Source organism: Labrus bergylta, chromosome 2 (genome assembly GCF_963930695.1).
Source record: "Labrus bergylta chromosome 2, fLabBer1.1, whole genome shotgun sequence".
NCBI classification, from domain to species: domain Eukaryota; kingdom Metazoa; phylum Chordata; class Actinopteri; order Labriformes; family Labridae; genus Labrus; species Labrus bergylta.
The window spans coordinates 11,527,659-11,549,890 of NC_089196.1; the positions used below are offsets into that span (position 1 = coordinate 11,527,659).

Consider the following 22,232-nt stretch of genomic DNA (forward strand, 5'->3'; position numbering starts at 1 on the left):
CCAGCACAGACTACACTTTCAGTGACCTGCAGGTCAAAAGAGTCACACAATAACAGCGGAATCAGTGCTAAAGAGCAGGAAGAGCTGCCAGTCTGCTGCCTGAGATATCCGCCGTTTTATTGTTTGTGTAGGAATGGTCACATGTGCCTGCTGCAAGGAAACCAGTCATATCTGCCCCAGAACAAGCAAATAATGCTGTTTCTAAAAGCGGAGATGGGCAGGCTCGCCCACACACCTCCTGTTTAGTGGCAGCTCGCAGTCGTCTACAGTAGGCATGTATCCATCCGTCCATGTGTCTCCCTCCCTGAGAAGATGAAGGGACGTGTCATGAGTGAGCCCCTGTCATTTAAATAGATGAGGCAACAGATGAAGAGGAGAAATGAATCTCAAAGGGAGGCTTAAGACGTGACACAGCAGGACATCCAGGCATGTTGCCGAAGAATGACTCGATACTGAGGGCTGAAAAACACTTACCGAGATTGCCAGAAGACTAGCTCATTGCTTCAGTATATCCACGTAGAAGAAACAGTTTTCTTAGATGTGTCAAAATGAAGTGTGGCTATAGGTCTCCGTCATCTACAAGAAAGTGTTTACCTCTGTTGCTGCATTTCCTGCCACAATAATACACACAGGGGTGAGATCTTTTTTAGGAGGAAGAGGCGCTGTGTACATTTAGCTTGTTTTAGTGCCATGTTTGTGTACAGTATGTGGCCGTCCCCTGGGGCCAGATGTGTCCAGGAGCAGCAGTTTTTCTGAGAGAGGAAAATTATTTTTGGCGTACAGGGGATGGCAGTGATGTCACAAGTGCTTCCTCATCCTCCAGGCTTGGGTCAAAGTTAGCCGCAGAGATTCTCCTGAGTTTTCCTGTTGTTCTGAGAGAGGTGGAAGAGGTGTGGAGCCAATCGGGTGGGGGTGGGGGGGGGCTCTCTGTCACATCCCCTCCTCCTAATACAATGGTGCTTCTCTGGATGACAGATGCTGCTTAACCCAGGCTGACCCAGGGAGCTGTGATGGCTCGGCTGAGTGACAGGCCCATAGAGGACGCACACAGGCTCCGCTCCACAACGCCTCAACAGCACAGGACGCTGTCCCCTCAACAAGGGAAGGAACTGTCTCTTTGGGCAGCCCCCCCATGTAATATATGTCTCTGTGAGAAAAAGCTTAACACTATGAATTAAGACTGTAGGAGGGCACCCTCTTCTGCTATCTTGTCCAATTGAGTAAAATATTGAGACAAATTGAGTGCTAAATCACTGCAGAGAAGAGTGGTATTGTGACAGTGCTGGAGAGCCTGTAGACTGTCCATTGTCATGGAGTCGCCTCAGCAGCAGCTCAGAGCTGCATTTATCATCACTGGGGACTCAGGGGGAGAGAGACCATGCCATCGGTTTGTCATACTTAACTTGTCTGTCTCCACTTGAGAGGACTGTAGACAGAGCCAGCAGGAGCTGGATCACAGGGGAATTACCATTTCAGTCAGATAGAACAATATCTTGATTTTTTTTTAAATCTTTTTCTGCTTTAGAGATTCAGACCACTTGTTTCTTGGGATACATGATATTTTTATGAAACAATATCCCTTTATTTTTAAACAGATGAACACACACCCTACTTTTCATAAAGATAAAACAGCTTTAAATGTGTTTGTCTGGTTAAAGCTCTAATTATGCTGCATCCAGCTGACTCGAAAATATGAAGGCACTCATCGTGCAAGGTGTCGACTGAGAAAATTGTGTTTTTTTTATAGCAACACACCCCACAAGCACAGCATCCTTCAGAACATCTCAACAGCTCAACATGCTCTCCCCTCTTCTCCAGGAGACAGGCACTCCACACTATGCCTGCTTCAAAACGCCGCCACCGCCGAGCCCTGTCTCCTCGCTCTGAGGCTGCTGTCCTCTCCTCTCTTGAAATGATTGCACATCCACAAACCCAAAATTCTAAATATACACACACGCCTTCCCAAAACCTCTCAGTGCCTTGTCCTGACCTGTCTCCAGCCCTGTCATACAGCCTGCTCCTCCAGCGGCAGGGCTCAGTGGTAAATTAATTTCTCTATTATCAATTATTTGTCATGATTATATATCATGAATTAAAACATATTTCATATTTTTTTGTCATTGATCGTTATTCAAAATTAAATAACTAAAACAGAATTTTAAATTATATCCACAACCCAGACATATATTTTTCATATCATGTAAAACAGATTCCAGCATGAAAATGTGACATTACCTACGGCTCACTCTGACGCCAGCCGCTAGGTGGCACTGTGTCTGTTTGGTAAAAGTCCTTTTGGTTCCCCCTTTTACAGCTACACAGAGCTGCCTGACACCAAATTCTCTTCATGTCTACTGTCCACAACGGTGGAAAAGCACAATATCTTGTCCTTTTACCACAGAAAATACCTAAAGTGGTCAATAGAAATAGGCTACCTTTTGTTCGATGCTCCTTTTTGTTTTACTTTAATACAAACAATCACAGAGTTCCCTTCATCTGTATGGGCAGGCAGACATCCCGGGTTTTAGTGTAAGATTCATTTAATATATCGATTATACATCTATATTTTTACGAAGAGGTTTTGTTGCACACAGATAAGAATATGAAATTTTATCCTGAAAAGAAGAACAACATCCAAGGTGCCCGAAAACTTCACAGCAGGGCGGATAAATCCATCCAAACACACACACGTGTGAATAACAGAAATCGTTATGACTCATTTCGGTTTACGTAACAGAAAATAAAACAGTGTTGTGCAAAAACGAGACATAAAATGAACATGAATAAATATAAAAGGGGTTACTTTATTTTTGTATTTAAGTTTTTGCACCTATCAAAATGACACATTACACATACGTATGAAGCCATATGGGTTTTCTTATATTGGTCATGTTCTGAAAATGTTCTGATTTACAGACTATTATACTAAGAGAAAGTTATTGAATATCGGAGCTGAAGCCCAATATCATCCACATGATTTAGTTCAGACTGTCTGTTAAGGAGGATTTTTTTTTTCTCCCATTGGGACACAGATTCACACTCAGAACTCATGATTGGTCCCAAGTGTGTGAGTGACTCACTCTAGGATATTAGCTAATTTCAAACTTTATTGCAGTATCATTATCAATCCATATATTTAAAACAAATGGATTTGACAGCACCTGCTGTGAAATACTTTAGTAAGGCCAATTTGGAATCCTAGTTAAAGTGTATTTATGATATGGTTCGACCAGGAATTTTGATTTAAACTAAGACTTTTCATTTCCAGTAGCCTGCCTGTGTGAACAAGTCGTCTAGTTGTTTAACTGCAGCATTGCAGCTGATGTAATTTACCGTTTTATAAAAATAAAAAAAAAACATGCAGGCTACTAATCGTGACGATAAAGGTTCACACACAGTGCTGGTCGCTGCATGGATCAATGGATGCAGGAGCTTAAAAAAGGTTTGTTCAAAGAAAAGTCTAAAGTAAAATACAAAAGGGCATTATGTGGACTTTTACTTCATGCACTGTTTTCCAGTCGAGGTCGAGGATTAGAAAATGGCAAAAATGTAGACTAGCTACAACTTCGGTTTAGGGAGAGAAAAAACAATCCTTAGGAAATTAATTATATTGTTTGCGATACTGTGTTCAGTTCAAATCAGATTGTAGCTTTAAATGGGACAACACACGCCAGATGTTTAGGTCAGAACATTACAATTTAAGTGGAAGCAATTCCTAAAGATTTGATTTACACACACATCTTTACAATAAGCCTACCATTGACTCAGTAGACCACCTTAAAAGCATTTGTCCCGCCCCCGAAGCTTTCTCTGGCCCCTCTGATTGGCTGAGACCTCCTGCATGGAAGCGGCTGTAGAAATGCAAAACTTGTTGCTGGTTCTTGTGGACGCGTTGATCTCACACAGCGCCGAGCGGCAGAGCAGAGTGTGAGTGTATCTGTGAATCGCTCCCCAGTGCGCTCAGACCACAGCAGACACGACTCGGTAAACGGAGGGACGAATAAGTTAGGAGCGCAACGCATTTGAAGGACATAAAGCAAGGCGCCTCTCTGCAAGGCGCATGACCGGCAGCGGGTGGAGGATGCTGTCAAGCCGCTCTGTGGTGGTTGAGTGCGGGTAGTGCACACGCCGCGCTGCTCCCGGTTCGGGTCGCGCAAACGGACGCTCCGGTTCTCCGGTGCCTGGGTTGGAGACCCGTGTGTGGACTTCGTAATCACACTGGACTTTTGCCTTTATGCCTGTGCAGCAGTGATCGTGATTTTGAAGACATTTATTTAAAGAGGGATTTTTCACAGAGGAAATTTAAACCATACGGCTCCACTTGGACTTTTTATTGTTTCCAGTATGGGACCTGACGCCAAAAGTCGCTCTGGGACATTTGACATTGGACTGGAATCATGAATTAGAAGAGTGAAATGGTCCAATTCCCTGTTTGACTGCTCCAGGTCTTTTGGGTTTTTCTTTTAGTTTGCAAGTGAGGTATTTTATTCACAAGTTACGCTTGGATAAACGCGCACAGACAAACTTTAAAATATGATAGGTCACTTGAGCAGAGTTTTTTTTTTTTATCTGTTTGGTAAATAATAGACAAAAAGAAGATCAATTAAAGTGCACGCGTTAAAGGCAGGAGCAGGAACGCAGTTGCGTGCGTAATTGGACACGGTTGTGTCCCCTCTTCTCTTTGCGTCCTTGGATAATTTGAAAAACAAAAAACAGTTTATTCACAACAATGAGAAGTGATTTGGTGAGTTTTAACATTTTAATTAGTAGATTAAACAGTTTAATCAGTTGTGTGTCATAAATGTTTGATTAGTTTTTTTTTGTATATCTTTTTTTCCACTTTTTGCTTTTGCGGACAGACGGAAAACAGACAGTGTGTCGATGTCTGGCAAACTGGCCGTCATGTGGGATTGATTGCATGGGAGTATGTTTGGGCTGGAGCAGTTTGGTTCTCAGATTAATAGCAGAAACCCTGGCCAGTCAGAGAGAAACATAAACCAACCGAGACTGAACATGGGCTCTCATTATAAAAGCCCGGGTTTTCACGCTGGAGGCCCACCGGGAGCAGTGGAGCCCGGTATGGGCCCTCTGAGCGAGCCGCAAATGCTCGGGCTTAACATGAACATGAACGGAGAGCAGTACGGGGGCTTTCATCCGCGGGGCCACTCGGACATGCATGCAGGCGGCGGACTTCAGCAGCAGCAGCAAGGACCCATGCATGGATTTTTCAACAACCAGCAACCTCATCAAGGGCATCCTCACAGCCATCAACCTCATCCCCACCAACCTCACCCTCATTTCAGTGGGAATTTTGGAGGCCCAGAGCCTGGCTCATCATGCCTGCATGGTGGCAGGCTAATGGGCTACAACAACAATGGCATGGGACCACAGCAGGGCTTTGGAGAAGGATTTGATCCTCTCGCTGAGGGGCAGGCAGGGGACGGCTTCCCCCAGCAGCAGCAGCAGCAGCAGCAGCAGCAGCAGCAGCGGCCTGGTAACATGCCTGACTTTCAACATCATGGGCCTCCCAGTGGCAGCCATGCTGTCCCTGCCCCCTGTCTACCCCTGGACCAGTCACCTAATAGAGCGGCATCCTTCCATGGGCTCCCTTCTTCCTCATCCTCATCCTCTGAGTCTCACAGCCTGGAGCCTCGGCGGATGCCCAACCAGGGAGCTGTAGAGGGATTAGAGTATAACTTCCCAAGTGAGCCTCCATCTGGACATTTTGATGTCCATGTATTTTCCCCATCAGAATCAGAATCTCAGTTACCCCATTTTGGGCCAGGGAGGCCAGTTCCTGGTGGGAATTTTCCAGGGAACAGTGGCATGCCACGGACACCAGGTATGCAGGGCATCTCAAAGGGACACCAGCCGCCGCCACCACAACCCCAGCAGCCTCAGCATGGTGTGTTTTTTGAGCGTTTTGGAAACGGCCGGAAGGTGCCCGTGGGAATGGAGCCGGGGGTCAGTGCGAGACATCCTCTCATGCAACAGCAACAACAGGCTGGCTTGATAGCCAGACAGAACTCATGTCCCCCTGGCCACCCCAGACCCCCTCAGGCAGAGCCCGGCTCTACTAACCCTAACATTCTGGACGGAGGGGTCATGATGCCTGGCCAACACAACCAGTTTGAATATCCCATTCACAGACTGGAAAATAGGGGGCTGCACCCCTATGGGGACCCCATGTTTAATATGCAACAGCCAGCTCCTCCTCCCTCCCAGCAGCCCCCAAACCAGAGGCTGCAACACTTTGACTCTCCTTATATGAACATGGCCAAAAGGCCTAGATTTGACTTTCCAAATGCACATGGCAGTGAAGGCTGGTGTGGTGGAATGGATAACCACCTCTCTCCTTCTGCCTACCCTGGCCTGCCAGGAGAGTTCACCCCTCCTGTGAGTGAAGGTTTCCCACCAGGTCCCCTGCAGCATCCAGGGCCAGAGCAGCAGTCTCTACAGCAGCGTCAGAATGCAGCCATGATGATCAAACAGATGGCCTCTCGAAACCAGCAGCAGAGAATGAGGCAGCCCAGCCTGCAGCAGCTGGGTCACCACGGTGATGTTCCTCCTGGCCCAATGGCTCACGGAGGCCCAGTAGGGAACATGCCTCAGCCTAACTTTGACAGGGAGAGTGGAGGCAGGATGCCCAACATTGATGGACAAAATCCTCATGTAACTCAGGAGACTTCCTGGTTCCAAGGGTCCCACCCAGCAGGAGAGATGATGTCAAGGCGTATGGGTGGAGCGGGAAATGAATCAGGGCCTCATGACATGGGGATGCAGCAGAATGGGGCTGGGATGATGTTTCGGCCAGGCATGGGCATGCAGGAGCCCATGAGAATACCAGGAGATGGCCATGTTCCGGCTCTCCATTCCCCGGGCATGCACTCACAATTCAGCACCAACATGGGCAACCTCTCGCAGATGCAGAGTCCCGGAGCAGGAACAGGGCACCCCAATGCACCAGCGGAAAGGCGGCCAGCTGATTTCCCTGCACCGCCGATGGGGGCACAACCAACGTTTCCCTATGGAGGGGGTAACCGTCAAGGGCCGCCCCACAGTGGCCCCCAGGGGGTGAGCACCTCACCAGGGACATATCCTCCTCAGTCTGAGTTCCCCTCAGGCCAGCGGTCATCTGTTAGTAAGTTAGGAGCTCTGTCCCTGGGGAACTTTAACAAAACCAGCTCTAAAGACAGTGTGTTTGGTCAGAGCTGCCTGGCGGCCCTTTCCACAGCCTGCCAGAACATGATAGCCAGCCTAGGGGCCCCCAATCTTAACGTAACATTCAACAAGAAGAACCAAAATGAGGGCAAGCGAAAACTGAGTCAGACGGAGCAGGACATTAATAGCAGCACATCTAATGGCACTGGCAGTGCTGGTCCTGAATATTTTCAGAGCAGCACTTCCCAGAACAGCCAGATGCCTGGCACCGGGAATAGCAACTCTAAGCCTGCAAGTCAAAGCCAGACGGTGCAGGGGGAAGCCAGTGCCCTCTCCCCAACTTTCAACATGGACGCTACCCCGTGCAGTGAGGGGAAGGCAACAACAGGGAGTGGGAGAGGGAGAGGGAGGAGAAAAAGAGACAGTGGACATGTGAGCCCTGGAATTTTTTTTTCCTCTGACAATGTTAACCCTGTTGTAAGTCCAGGCCAGCAGACCCCCTCGGCTGGCGTTGGGGAGAGGGGTGGGGGCACGCCCCATGAGAAACACCTCCAATCGCCATCTTGGGGAAAAGGAGGTGACCTAATGTTGGGGGACCAGGCTGATCTGATGTCATCTTTAGACAGTGGCATTCAAAGTGTTGCCAAGTCTGACAGCAGCTCACCTCGAGTGGACTTTCCTGACGATGTCAGCACCCACTACGGCAACGAGGACGAGGTATCCTCCAGCTCAGACGCGGGAGGGGCCTCTGCAACAAAGCCTAACCGCAGCCCTATGATCACCGGCTCACCCAAAATACAGAGGGGTGATCATGGCTTGATAAATGGACAGAAGCCCCTTGGCATGGGCATCAACAATCATACTACCTCGACACCAGACAGCTATGGACTAAATGCTGGTGGGGGCACAGGGGCCAATGGTGTCAGCCACCCAGGCACTCCTGGGGTGGAGCAGGTACGCACCCCATCCAGCACCTCTGGCCAGGATGAAATCCATCCTCTGGAGATTCTGCAGGCCCAGATCCAGCTCCAGCGGCAGCAGTTCAGTATCTCTGAGGACCAGCCCCTGGCCATGAAGAATGGCAAGAAGAATGGCGACTGTCCATCGCAGAATGGAGACAATGAGCTGGCAGGCTGCAGCCCGGATGCTGGTAAGGGCTCAATGGGCACCATTGACCTTGACACCCTCATGGCAGAGCAGCACGCCACCTGGTACGTGCCCAGTGACAAGGCCATGATGGACGGGTCAGAGGATGACAAGGCCATGGGACCATGGGAAAAAAATAAGAGCCAAAACAACAGTAAAGAAGGTAAATAAAAACTGCTTCATATATTTGGCTAATCTTTACCTCTTTTTCTTCTTTTTTATTTTCACTTTGTGGTCATTCACACATGCAGCACAGACTATATTAACAAATCTATTTTTCTCACAACATTTGTTTCCTTATAACATATATTTTTCACGTATTCTAAAAATAATAATCAAGTGTATCAATTAAATAACAAGTAAAGCTGCTCTGTGAACGCTGATGGTAGATAGCTCATATTGTGCGGTCAGAAAGCAGCTGTCTCTGTTTAACGTCTGTCTTTGTATTTTAAAAGTTATGCCTATAGGAAAATTTTACATATAATGATGGAAGCATCAAAAAAACATCGATTTATGCAGTAATATTCTCGTTAAATTGGTCCGTGAAGAAGATATAAAAAAATGGTTATCAGAATGGCCACTTTAAGTGCCATCTGACTGAACAAAGTAATCCTTGTATTTTTTTGCATTGTTTTTTTCGAAGATTCCTTATTGTTAAAGCCCTTCAAAAGAGCAGCTCAAGAAAAGTAAACATTTCCTGTGGTTCTTTATCTCGGTTTTCAGGGTGAACAACTACATTGAGAAGATTAATAGCTTTTTGAGGATATGCATTCGCGCAGCGGGGTTTCCCTCGCCTTGTTACGTGTTTGTTTTTGTTATTATCAGGGGATAATACAGAGCTGCTCAATGTAGATTGATTTTAGATTGGCAGGACAGGATTTCAAAGTTTACATATCATGCTGAAGTGAATAGATACGTTTTTTATTTGATTTTTTTTGTGTGGAAAATACTTACATTTGATTTTTTTCAAGCACTTTTTAGAAATAAGTTAAAATGTAGGCTAGGTGTTTATATTCTTAACCGACTATCTGTTATTTACAAATATTTCTTCGACATAATAATAACTACTATCTACCTTAATCGGAGTAAAATATCTTTGTAGATTCGACTTTTTTCACTACAGAAAGTTTATGATAGCTAATGTAAAATCTACAGCCCTAAACCAACAGAAGAAATATTTCTAGTAGACGGAGATTTCATGATAAGCACTTGATGGTTACTTGTTCAATATATTTAATGTAGCATAATTGTTTTTATGGTGATATGGAAGTGCAGAGGAATAGTTTAACTTGTACGTTGCTGTGTGGTTTCATCTTTTCACCTCCCTAATTATTATTATTATTATTATTATTAATAATAATCATTTTTAATAATAACAATTGTTATTATTGATTATTATTGATGATAATAATAATAATAAATTAAATTAATTATTGTATTATTTTAAATAGTGATCTGTTAATATTAGTTTGTGTGCATTAATATTAAATAAAGCAAATGGTAGGCAAAAATATTAATTATTATTGCAGAATAAGGAAAGTTGTAGTGGCAATTAAAATGTGTAAGTTTTCATGGAGGCTTTTTGTTCATATAGTTAATTATTTTAAACGGTTTTTTTTTTCTTGTCAGTTTGTGTTTTTACGTGTGTGATTTCCAAACCGTAGACGGTGGTGCTTAACGTTGCTGCTTGAATAATGTAAAAAAACCTCTTCCCTCGGTCGATGTGAATTAATGGATATATAATAACGTTAGGATTCATGTATGTGTGGATAGCGCTCAGCGCGTCTCGAGCGCCTCTTTGTTCTGATCGGTGCGGGTGCAGAGAGGGGCGGGCGCGCGCACGGAGTCTGGGGTCCAGGCGTTTTGTTTATGTGAAGCTGTGCACAGGGAGGTGGGAAAACTAAGGCCGTTACTCCGAAAGAGCTGTGGAACTCACCATTTCGACTAATGTTGGCAAAACGAAAATTTGGATAATAAAAACAACAAACAGCCTAATAAACTATTTCATATTTATTTTTTAGCCAGAATGACCAAAAGTCATACATTTCAGCTTTGTTTTTCTGTTATCTTCAATACACCACTGATCGTCTCAGCTAAGACGACAATTGATCCTCATGCTAAACACAAGAGGCACATGTCTAGTTATTTAATTGAAAACAATTTGGTTAAAAAAAACAACAAAAAAACAAGCAAAGAAAAAGCACAAGATAGTAGGAAAAAGGCCAAATGATGCCAGAGCGTGATAAGTAACATCATCATTTTTGATATTGATTAATGAGTTTTATCCTGAGTCAGAAACCCAAAACTGATAAGCATACGCTCATTCTGTTGCTATGATCATTTAATTACTCTGAGACTGATAGCACATTAGAAATTGACAAAAAAAAGGTAGCTATTTAAAAGCAGAATAGTCTAATTTCTTCTCTTTCATCTTGTCTCCTTGTATCTCCTCTCCTCCACTCCTTTCCTCCTTTCCTCCTCTCGTCTCCTCTCGTCTCCTCTCGTCTCTCAGTCCTCCCTGCATGGACATGAGGCATGCAGCTCGGGAGCGATCGATAGCTAGTTAGCACAAATCACGGCTCCTGACAGTTTCTCATTTGAGTGCCTCAGACAGCAGAGATGAAAAAAAGGGTGGAGGTGTATTTGGGAGGGGAGGGGGATTTTGTGATTGAATCTGATGCTTAGGCTACACAGAAGGGAGCAAAATAACATAATAATTTAAGATAAGTCATAGCCCACAGTGCACTTCCATAAGAGCCAACATCCCACAGGCTTTTCACGCTGCAAAAAAATATCCACCCGGACCAGTAAGTGGAGTTCTCAGTCCTGTGAACAGAATCCTGCCTTTGCGGAGATAATGTCACTGACACTAATGTGAAATAAATCAGGCTAATTCATTAGTCCATTAGCATTAACTAGATGTTACTCGGAAATATTGCAAAAGATCATAATTTTCATTAGGGTGAAATTATTTATGTAGTTCCAGTGACAGTGGAATATATTTTTTTATACGTCTATTAAGTTATAATAACATTCTAATTATAATTACAAGATTATGTAAGATATCTTTTCTTGTGGAGATACTCTAAATGGTTCTATACGCCTTTTCCTAATGTGGTGGATACAATGTATTTGTATTTTTTAAACTTCCAAAAATGACCTGTGTGCTCACAATGACATTTTTTAATATGCCTTATTGTGCTCTCTCAAACGTGTTGTAGAATTATGCAGATTCATTTCTACCTTAACTTATTTCCTTCTTTCCCAGTGGTGTTTGGTTCAGTCAGGTTTATACGTTTAATTGTGAACAGTCTTAAAAAACATTAACACAGAGACACATATTCCGATTTATAATACAAAGGAAATGCACTTAAATATTTTTTAATACTTACAAGCCGAGGTGATAATTTAGTTTAAAGGGGTTAAACTTCGACCAGAGTTTGGTTAAATATGGAATTGCCTGCTGAGAGTTTAGATTTCGTAGTAAGACCTGATACAAGGTCTGTATTTGTTGATTTAAGGTCTTAGTGTTTTCGCTCTTTTGCATGGGAAGTGAACTGTAACGTCTTGAGAACTGAATTCGATGTAGTGTGTTCTTTTGGTTTGCCTCAGAATGCAGTGACATTTAAAGAGCTGGGGGTCTTGGGTCAGTTTGGTCACATGAGGTGAATTTTTCACTCTATAGGTGCCTATTGTACAGTAATTTAGAACTTCAGAGGGAGCCCAGATCATTTTGTTGCTACTTGTGTTTGTGTTAATGCTCTATGTGCAAAAGAGAATACACGAGCCACCAGTTTGCTATCATTCAAAGACGACACAGCATAAATGTTACATTGTTTGTTACCTAAAAGTTGCTATGCGCTGAACGTATGAGGATCAAGTTAAACTGTGCTTAAAGCTGATGCCAGTTCACCCAGTGCACCCCATCTCCCCCCTCTCTGTGGCCCCTGTCAGCCTGTTTAAAGTGACACATGCTGCAGTAATGGCTCCCTTTGGACCCCATGTTTGGCCTCCTCTGTGACAGCATGTAGCTCAAGTTTTTTCACTGTAGCCCGGTTTTACCTGCCGCTGTAAGCTCAGACTCTACTGTGCAGCACCGTGTCGTCTCTTCCCACTAAATATGGACTTGAGGTGCACACTAGTAACTGTCCTTGTGTGGTGTCAGTTAATATTATTTCCTCTTTTCAGAGAAATAGTTACACTCTTCCTCTTCCCTTCTCTTCAGTATATCTGCCAGAAGCTGACCGTTCGTTTGGAACCTCGTGCAAAGTCTTGATAACAGGCCACCATCAGGCGTAGGAAGTGATTCAGTTATTTTTATTTCTACTTTTTGCCACATGCACTTGTTTTTTTTTTTATCAGCACAGTTAAAACACTTCACAGTTGACCCTGTGGAATAGTTTCACTCCTCAGTCTCAGTAATCAGCCCATAAACAGCTCTAATAATGATCAAATCTCCCTCGCTCTGACTTTGACAGGTTTGGGGGGAAAAAAGGGAACTTGCATCTTATTACACCAACTAGAAAGCACTTAAATCTGCAGAAGGAGCTGTATTGATATTCCACTATGGAGCACACGTTCCTGTGAGACTACATGCCTTTGACATTTTAGCGTGACAACAAGCTCACAAATCACACCAGTAATTTCTATTTCTAAAAAAAGACAAAAGTGATTGGCACGTGCTTGAATGTGGAAAAAACAGCTCGGGGCAGTGTGTGTTCTTTACCTGTCATTACAAGGTGTTTCATATTGACGTTTTCAACAACATAAATCCAACCAGCCTGCTACACACTCCTGTACTACAGTAATGATAATAATCATGATAATCATAGCAATTAGCCTTTGTAATATTGTTTCCAAAGGTGGCAATTCCTCCTCAGGCGACTCCTGTTAGTTCACTTGGTTATTGACAGGTTCATCAGGGTTTCGAAAAACAGCCAGTTTAAGTTTGTAGTGCTGATTTATGCAACAAAAATACACAATTTTACCAACAGATCCTATCTTCAAAAACATTTCCTCCTGAATAATATGTGGATGAAGAAAGTATTGCATATCTTTATGTTTTTGTTTTTCTGTGACGCAAGAGTCTGATGAAGGGCAGGTTTTGTAGACACTGCAACTTGATAGTTTGGATTTGTCAGCTGCAGACACAAAGTTTGATTTATTTCGACTCAGTGTCAGACTCAAAGCTTCACCCCCCCCCCAATCCCAGGTGTCTTGCTTGATGAAAACGCTCACTTAATTCTAATATGCTGAAAATATTTAAGAGCATTTACTTGACATGTAAATAGCGCAGGGCTAAAAAACACCCATCGTGCATTTTAAGTGCCTGGTCTATAAGATGCCTGGTAGTGTGTTTGTTTACATGCTACGTGCTTGTGCGTGCTTGTGCGTGTGTGTGTGCTCCCTGGTCCTTTGCACGACATTGAGCTCTAGTGACAGTTAAAGGAAGCCTGTTAAAGAAGTGTGTTTGTGACTGCATGATGAAGAGAGAAAAAAGATTAACAAACGGTGTCAGTCCTTTTTATTTATTTATTTTTTGCTTTGCTGGATTTTCAACTCTTCAAAAATAGCAGTTCATCCGGTGTTTTGTTTTCCCTGGGGAAGGATGTTAGAGTAAAATAAAACTTGCCTCAGCATGTGGTAAATGTTCTCCATGGATGCAGCGGGGAATGGAAGGCTGAGTTTATCTGGGAGATGCACAGAATGAGGAGTCTCAAAGCTTCGATCGTGGATGTATGTGACGTGCCTCCAAATGTCCACTGTCTTGTTAAATGTCTGCACGAACAAGAAAAAAAAAGGAATGGTTTGGTATGGACGGTCTCCTGAGTTCGTATAATACCTGCCGTACATGTACAGCATTTACAGGGTGTGCATGTGTGTGCTCGTGTCAGTGAGTGTGTTCACAGGTTTCTCAGAGGTGTAGATGTTGTCACGCTGCCAGCAGCGGTTATGTTATTAGACACACAGGTAGTCGTCAGGCGCCTTTAATTTGTATTGAGGAATTGACAAATGAGTTATGACACTGGAGCAGTTTCTCCTGGGAGACAGAAGTAGAGAGTGATGGAGTGAACGAGCAAGTCAGAGAGATAGTGAGGAGTGTGGGGTTCTTTTTTTCAGAGCGCTTGTAGTTTCTCTGGTGAGGCGAGGGGATGGGTAATAGTTTCCATTTGCATTTGGGAAATAAAAATAATTCAATTCCACTTGAAACCTTTTTTTCATCAGTTACATGCTCCTTGTCTATTGTACCTTATTCACATCATTTATCTATTGCATCTATTTCTTAAAAAAAAAAAATACCCCCCACTAAAAAAATGGAATTAGTTAATACAAAACTACAAAACAGCAAGAGCCAAATAACAATAAAACAAAGAATGCATTTGATTATACAGATAAAATAATCTGTTTACACAATTACATTTTTTTTCCTGGAACAGAATTCACAATAACCTCTACTATAGTTATTTTCATAGACGAGGCCTCTCTCCTTCAGGCGCCTTGGAACTGAAAATTTGCCACAGTTTTAAATGCATGTCTGACCTTTTCTTTTAAAGGTAAAAAAAACAAAAACAAAGTGTGCCTCACCGTGCTGAAACAAAATAGAGACAGCGAAGTAGATCAATATGTCACCGACTTAGATGACATGTTGGACAGGTCCTGGACATGGTTGTGAGTTATGAAGGAGTCACTAAATCACTTCCCATGTTCTGATTTGTGTCTGGTTTCCTAAGCACTTCTCGTGGCCAAAGGGGGAGGTGTGTGTGTGTGTGTGTGTGTGTGTGTGTGTGTGTGTGTGTGTGTGTGTGTGTGTGTGTGTGTGTGTGTGTGTGTGTGTGTGTGTGTGTGTGTGTGTGTGTGTGTGTGTGTGTGTGTGTGTGTGTGTGTGTGTGTGTGTGTGTGTGTGTGTGTGTGTGTGTGTGTGTGTGTGTGTGTGTGTGTGTGTGTGTGTGTGTGTGTGTGTGTGTGTGTGTGTGTGTGATGAGTTGGAGGGGAAGGGAATGGGTGTGTTGCTGCTGGAGAGAAGGTAACGAATGCTGGGGGCAATGCCTGCCCGGGCAAGTTTTTTCTTTCTTTTTTCCTTTATGTTGCAGGCCAGAGAACAGAGAGGAAATTCAAACCAAAATAACCTCTGTGCCCTTGCCTGAGAAATGTGCCCTCCTCCCCTCCACCCTTCCACCCTGCTCCCTCCAGATATCCTCCCTACTCTGAGGGAAAGGTCACACCGCGACAGTTCGGTGGAGTTGAGGGTGCCTTGGTTGCCGAGAGCGTCACTTGCCCTGGACGCCTACCCACCTTAGGGGGAGAGGGTACCTGTGACAATCTCTCTTTTATATTGTTTCGACTTTTCATTTATAAATGCACTTGAGTGATTTTATTTCGTTTTCTTTGTGTCCTAAACAAACTGCATGTCCTCTCATTTCTGAGAGTAATGATGCAATTTATGGAAAACTTTGTTACATTTAAGCCCCAAAAAAAATGTTGGGCTCTTTAACCCTTACGTTTAACGTCAGATATTTTTCTCGCACTCAAAAAAAAAAAAAAAAAAAAAGGCTCTCCCTCCCCGGATTTTGACGGCTGTTTTGTGCTGACAAAGACAGAAGCCCTCACACCAGGCCGTGGTGCTAGTTGTTATGCTAAAGGAATCTGACCTGATGTCACACACTGTCATAGGAGCGCAGGCCTTTGGGTGTTTTTGTCAGCGAGCGGAGCCTTCTGATAGGGCTGGTTTGTGTTCAGAGAGGAGGGGGTCGCGCCCTCGGGGGCACGAGGTCAAAGGTGAAGTGTCGTCATGGAACTATAGAGCTCGGGATAGAAAGGGCAGAGGCCTGCCGCATGGGATTGTGGGGCCTGGGAAATCAATGTGACGGCTCTGAGGAAACTTGCACCAAATAGGAGCTTTGTAGATATAAACCGTCTCATGCTCTTTTTATTTGATTGTCTACCAAAAAGTACATATAGTTCAGCTTATTTTCTACTTTACTAACATACAAATATATATATATATATATATGTATGTGCAGACCTCAAATGTTTCTCCCCTCATTTTTTACCTTAGTGTTGCTTTTTGAGCTAATTGATAAAATAATTGCACATCTGCACACTTACTTTTTAACTGCAAGATAGTATAGTCCCAAAGCAGCCATTGTTTACCTCTGTGCATTGCTGTGTGTGTGTGTGTGAGTGTGTGTGAGTGTGTGTGTGTGTGTGTGTGGTTTGACATGTAAACCTGTGTCAGGCCGTCAGCTCACAGACACATTGGTGTCATCCAGACAAGCAGAGCTGTGCGTTGTGCTCCAAGCCTTCATCGCATTCAGGCTCCACTCATCTCTGTAAATCGTCTCTGGCTGTGTGTGCGTGTGTGTGCGTGTGTGTGTTTGTGTGTGTTTGTGTGTGCGTGCGTGTGTGTGTTTGTGTGTGCGTGTGTGTGTGCGTGCGTGTGTGTGTGTGTGTCTCCAAAAACCCTGCTGCTATGTGTGCGTCTTCTGTGTTCTGTGTGTGACGTGTGTGTGTGCGTCTTCTGTGTTCTGTGTTCTGTGTGTGTGTGTGTGTGTGTGTGTGTGTGTGTGTGTCTCCAAAAACCCTGCTGCTACGTGTGCGTCTTCTGTGTTCTGTGTGTGTGTGTGTGTGTGTGTGTGTGTGTGTGTGTGTGTGTGTGTGTGTGTGTGTGTGTGTGTGTGTGTGTGTGTGTGTGTCAGCATCATCACCAGGCACTAAATAACAAAGTACAGCACTTGGGGCGAGAGATATAGCGATATAAGAGCATCACATTAGATTCAGTATTTACTGAACACATCACTGTGGTAATCTGTTCTGGCTGTAATGTGGTTAAGGATATTTAGGTGTGTTTGTGGCTCGGCGCAGCTGCTCGTGCTGTTACTGTTCCCTTTTTTTATTAGGTATTTTTCCCCTTGCTTGCTGATGCTAAGCACTTGTTTCCCCTCAGATGAATAGGCTATTATTGAGATATTACCGTGGATATGAATTCTGCATTAGTCAATGAACAGCCATAACAAGATAGATCGTATTATATACACATGTGAAAAGATTTCCCTGCTTGTTAAATGTCATGGTGATTTTGGATTTAGACTTGTGTGATGTAGAATTTCACACCGCCGTTTCCACTCTTGAGCGAATTCCCCGCCATGGATAATGGTTACAGTTTAAGGCCAGTGTCTTGATTTTTCCATAAAAAAACACATCCCTTCAATCCTCTTTGGCTTCCCTGTAATACTGGGTGATATTTTAATCCTGTGGTGGTCAAGTGTTTGGCTTATTTTAGAAGTCATGGATTTTTTGCATATACTGCTAAGAGAAAAGTGTATTAAAACAAATGGCATCAGCCAATTCATTATTTTTCATGCATGTCATTAATTAGTCTAAGGTGTAAGGTGTAAATACAAATTCTTTTTTTTAAATAGAAAATCATACACATGCTGAACATCAAAAATGTGTACTAAAAAGACAATTTATAATTTATATAATTAATATATAAATTTTGCATATCTTGTTATTCAGTGTGTTTTTTACTCCTGTCCTCATATTGAAGCTAACTGATGTGTCTAGCAGAGATTGTGTGTGACTGTTTTGGCATGAAAGTCCATGTGTGTGTGTTAGTGTGTGTGTGTGTGTGTGTGTGCATGTGGAGCTGCAGCAGCTGAGGGCTGGTGTGTGTACGGCAGCGGCGGCATTGGTTGGGTTGTTGTGTGTTTGTGGCCGTGCGCGTTGTCAGTTCTCTGTGTGTCAGCAGTGAGCCAGGGGAACGCTTGGCTGCCTATTCAGGCCGGTGCGGACCCTGCTGTGCCCAGCTAGCATGAGCTGCTGGCGGGTGCTGGAGGGCACACAGCTCTCCAAAGAGGGAGTCTGAGTGGGTGTAGGGGCGACGTGGGGTGGAGAAAAGGGTTTGGGATGGTGGGGGTGATACTGGCAGGGGGTGGGGGATCTGCCATGCTGAGGTGTATGACTGGACCCTCTGGCAAATGTTAGATCTTGTCACTGCCGCCACCAACACTGCTCTAAATCCTCATTTCTCCCTCCCACCCCCCACTTTCTCAGCCCCCACTCACACCATGTCTGCAGTCCTTTAGAGGGAGATGGAGAAAGAGAAAGAGAGAGAGAGAGAGAGAGATTTACAGAGGCCAGCAGTCAGAGACACCAAACAGGGAACAACGGGAGGCTTGGCTGCCTGACCTTTTACCAAATCCCCCACTTTTCCATTCCAGTGGTCGCAGCCCAGACAGGCTGGGGGGCAAGCCTGCTTCACTGCCTGCATGTCTGCCTCTCTTGGTTGTCCTAGCTGCCCCCTCTGGTCTGGATCAGCCTGGGCTGGCGTCCCTGGATGTGTTTTGTTGACACTTTGTCACTGCTGCCTCAGGCTTTCAGAAAGCAAAGACGAAGGAATGAAAACAAGTGAAAAAATGTTCAAGTAGCATAAAAATATGAGCTTAAAAGGTGAAAACAGGGCTGTGGATATATGGTTTCTCTTTACTCTCAGGTGAGCAGCACATTGACTGCAGTGTTGTGATCTGCAGCCTCTGTGCCGTCGACTGTGTCGCCTATCACAGCCTCTTCCTCGTTTGACACATGTAACTCAGCTTGTCAGAGCTGTTTCCTACCTGTCTCTACACTCAGGCTCCTAGATGTGCCTGCACCTTAAAGCTCTGTGTGTGTCTTTGTGAAGCACACTGATGTGTTCACCATCCATACTGAGCAAGGCAGTGCTGTGTCTTAGTGAGGTAAGGAGATGGGAGAATAATAAGCCTGATTTTACAGAGGGCTCCATAAACTTTCTCCGTGCTTTAGGCTTCCTTGAAGGCAAAACCCAAAACTAACGGTGCAATACTGTCATAACACACAGCCCCACTGTACACTCTTTCCCAGTACCAGTGTCTCTCCCTACCTCTCTCTATTTTGTGCCTTTATTTGAACGTTTCTTTATTCCTTCCCCCTTCTCCCTCAATATGCTGCAGTCTCTATCCCAGAAGATGTGACGCTGTGCTTTTAAGTCAGGTTTAGCCAAGCACCTCTTGTACTCATCAGTCTTCCCCTAAATGAATATTTTTCGTTACATGGCACACAGTGATTTGTCTCCATACATGAAGCATGCATCTCAGCTGTCAGCAGATTTTTTTATTTGACTTGTAATCAACCTGTGTATTGATTTTCAGTAAAATAGGTGCAACCAGTTAATACGAGGCACCACACCTTGGTGACACAGGGTCGATACTGTGGCATGGTCATTATACCAGTAAATTGGGTCAAGCAGGGTTAAAGGCCAGCATTCTCTGTGCCCTTTGACCCTCTGACCGGCGGGGGGGGGGTCACCCAGGGGCGCTTCAGATTTGCACGCCTGGCTGGGAGAAAGCGTTTGTATGTGTGTGTTTTCACGTGTGTGTTGTATATCAGGCATGAAGAGGAGGAGTGTGAGCAGAGGAAGCTTTGCTCACAGCCTCTTTTTTCAGGTCGCGTTGATGAAGAGGTGGAATAGTGTTGAATTAATTTCACAGTGCAGATTTAGAGTGGGATGTGTAAATGACACTGGTTTAATTAAAAGTGTGTATTTTAAAATGCTTCATCTGCATCAGACAATGCCAATCGCTTGAAGTTGTTTTTCCATCTTTTCTTAATTATTAATCTTTTCCTCTCTGTGTTCTTGTCTGCAGAGTCCGAGCTGACCCAGAGTAAGACTGGAGCCGGGGCCCCAGGAGCTGGAGGAGGAGGAGGAGGAGGAGGAGGAGGAGGAGGAGGAGGAGGAGGAGGAGGAGGAGGAGGAGGAGGAGGCGGGAGCAGCGGAGGGAACCACCTGCAGTGCCTGTCCGTCCACTGCACAGACGAGCTGGGGGACAGTAAGGGTCGAGGGGGGCCCGTCTCATCCTGGCGTTCGCTCCACTCTGATATCTCCAATCGGTTCGGGACATTCGTGGCCGCACTGACTTGAACAAAGCAGGAAGAAGAAAACGGGATTACTTATAAGACTTCATAAGCTTCAGAGACAACTTAAAGATGATATGAATGATGAGGAGGAAATGGTGTCGCTAGCAGCTCGTGTCTGCTCAGAGACAGAAAGACATTTACGCTCATAAATGCAAACACACTCACTCTCACACACACATTCACACATGCTAATACCATGTCTTTTCTGAAACATGCATTCACTCTCTCTGTCTTTCTCTCTCTCTCTCTCTCACACACACACACACACACAAACTCACACACTCACACACACATACACTGCTGGACTTTGCAGCGCGGGCTTCTCTCTACAATGCCCACATCTGGAAAACCTCAATTCAATACTTTGTTTTCTTTTATTTTCTTTGTTGAAGATAAATAAAGAAATGTCAAAGGAGGAGATAGAACAAATAGAAGTGGAAGAAGGGATATTCGGTTATTAGTGGCTCTGATTGTATACCAGTGTTGAGAACAAGATCTCATGACTTTCAATTCGTTGATGGCCTCATTAACTATTATGGATCCAATGTGTTCATCCAGAAGGAGAGATTTCTTCACTCCTATTAGTAAATATTGCAGACTGTTTAATACAAACACACCAAGAAGCAAAACCAGAGAAAGAAAGGGTGAATACGCATGAATGTAACTCAACAGTTTTTTATGAACACCTCATTCTCAAGCAAAATGAAACCTCAATTGTTCTTAATCATTTACAATTTGTTGCAATTCTTCAATCTTTATAATGCTGAGAACAACTTCCCCTCATTGTTTTTATTTTTATTCTCTTCTACTTACCTCTGCTATCAACCATATGAGCTCAACCACTTCTATACAATTCAGCCAATGGGAACTGAATAAATGGAGGTTGAGGGATTGTTTAATAAGGGAATTGAAAAAAAGACTATTGGTATTGCACATGTATAATAAGAGAAAATTTGCTGTGTGTTAGGCAATCTTGTAATCTTTAAATAAAGCTTCTGTTGAATTTGAATTTCTGAAACAATAGATGGAGGACTGTGACGGCATTTTATGAACTGATATTTGTTTTCTTTTTTTGGTTTTCTTTTTTTTAATAATATGTAAAGTGCAGTCGTCTGTTTTCCTGCATATTGTATATATCTGTATATGTTTTATTGAGTAACTAAATAACAATAAATATGACGTTAAAGGTGGTAATTTGTGTTTCCTGTGGCTTTTGCTTTTGATAGTTTATTATCAGTCAATGCAAAAAAAAAACAGATCATTGAATAGACTTTTTAGTCTACTACTAAGGGAGTATTGTAGTGAAGAGTGTGGGTATTCTGAGCTTCATCGTTGAATTACATACAGTGCACAGGGTGTACTAACAGTGACAGATATGACAGGGGAGTTGGGGGCTGAAGCACAATACCTGACAAGCATGCAGGAGCCGGCAAAACATTAAAGACGCAAGATCAGGAATACTAGTGAACTTGGTTTACTGCTGGATTAAGAAACCAACAGGATTAATTTCATGTGCACCTGCACACAGCCTGTTCTGCATTTTCTCCATAAATGTGATTTATTTTGCATCTCAGAAATCAGCAATGACCAATAGAAATGTTTTATTGTCAGAGTTATAATTTCTATATCACTACAAATGCAAAAATGTTAAATGAAACAAAAATCTTTCAATCTTTATCGCTTCTCTTATTTTTCTGTTTCCACATAATTTCTGTTGTTTTGGGCCACTCTACACCCTGCCCCCTTCTCTCTGCAGCCCAAGACACACACACCTACACACACACACCCACACACCCCTCCCCTCCTCCAACTCCCCCAGCCCTCTTTGGCTCACCTGCTCTTTATTGGCCATCTGCATGGATGCTTAATGCTAATCAATAACTCCCCTGTGTGCCAGCTCTGAGGTGGAGACGTCAATGCTACCTAACAGGGCTAGTGATCAACCCGCATCACTGCCGTCTAGGATACACACACATACTCACACGCAAACACAC

The 22,232-nt window shown here is 43.8% G+C and overlaps 1 protein-coding gene across 1 annotated transcript; it reads left to right on the top strand.

Moving 5' to 3' along the window:
* Nucleotides 1-3,884: 3,884 nt before the first annotated feature.
* Nucleotides 3,885-21,428, top strand: mn1b (meningioma 1b). The gene is made up of 3 exons (XM_020657560.3): nucleotides 3,885-4,744; nucleotides 4,860-8,470; nucleotides 19,968-21,428. The coding sequence occupies exons 2-3, from the start codon at nucleotides 4,927-4,929 to the stop codon at nucleotides 20,240-20,242; spliced, it is 3,819 nt and encodes a 1,272-aa protein (XP_020513216.2). The 5' UTR covers nucleotides 3,885-4,744; nucleotides 4,860-4,926; the 3' UTR covers nucleotides 20,243-21,428.
* The last annotated feature ends 804 nt before the right edge of the window (nucleotides 21,429-22,232 follow it).

Bases quoted from the DNA above. Each gene is read 5' to 3' on its own strand.
- mn1b (XM_020657560.3), top strand. From the start codon at position 4,927: ATGTTTGGGCTGGAGCAGTTTGGTTCTCAGATTAATAGCAGAAACCCT. The intron at 8,471-19,967 runs GTAAATAAAAAC...TCTTGTCTGCAG, and splicing joins CCAAAACAACAGTAAAGAAG to AGTCCGAGCTGACCCAGAGT.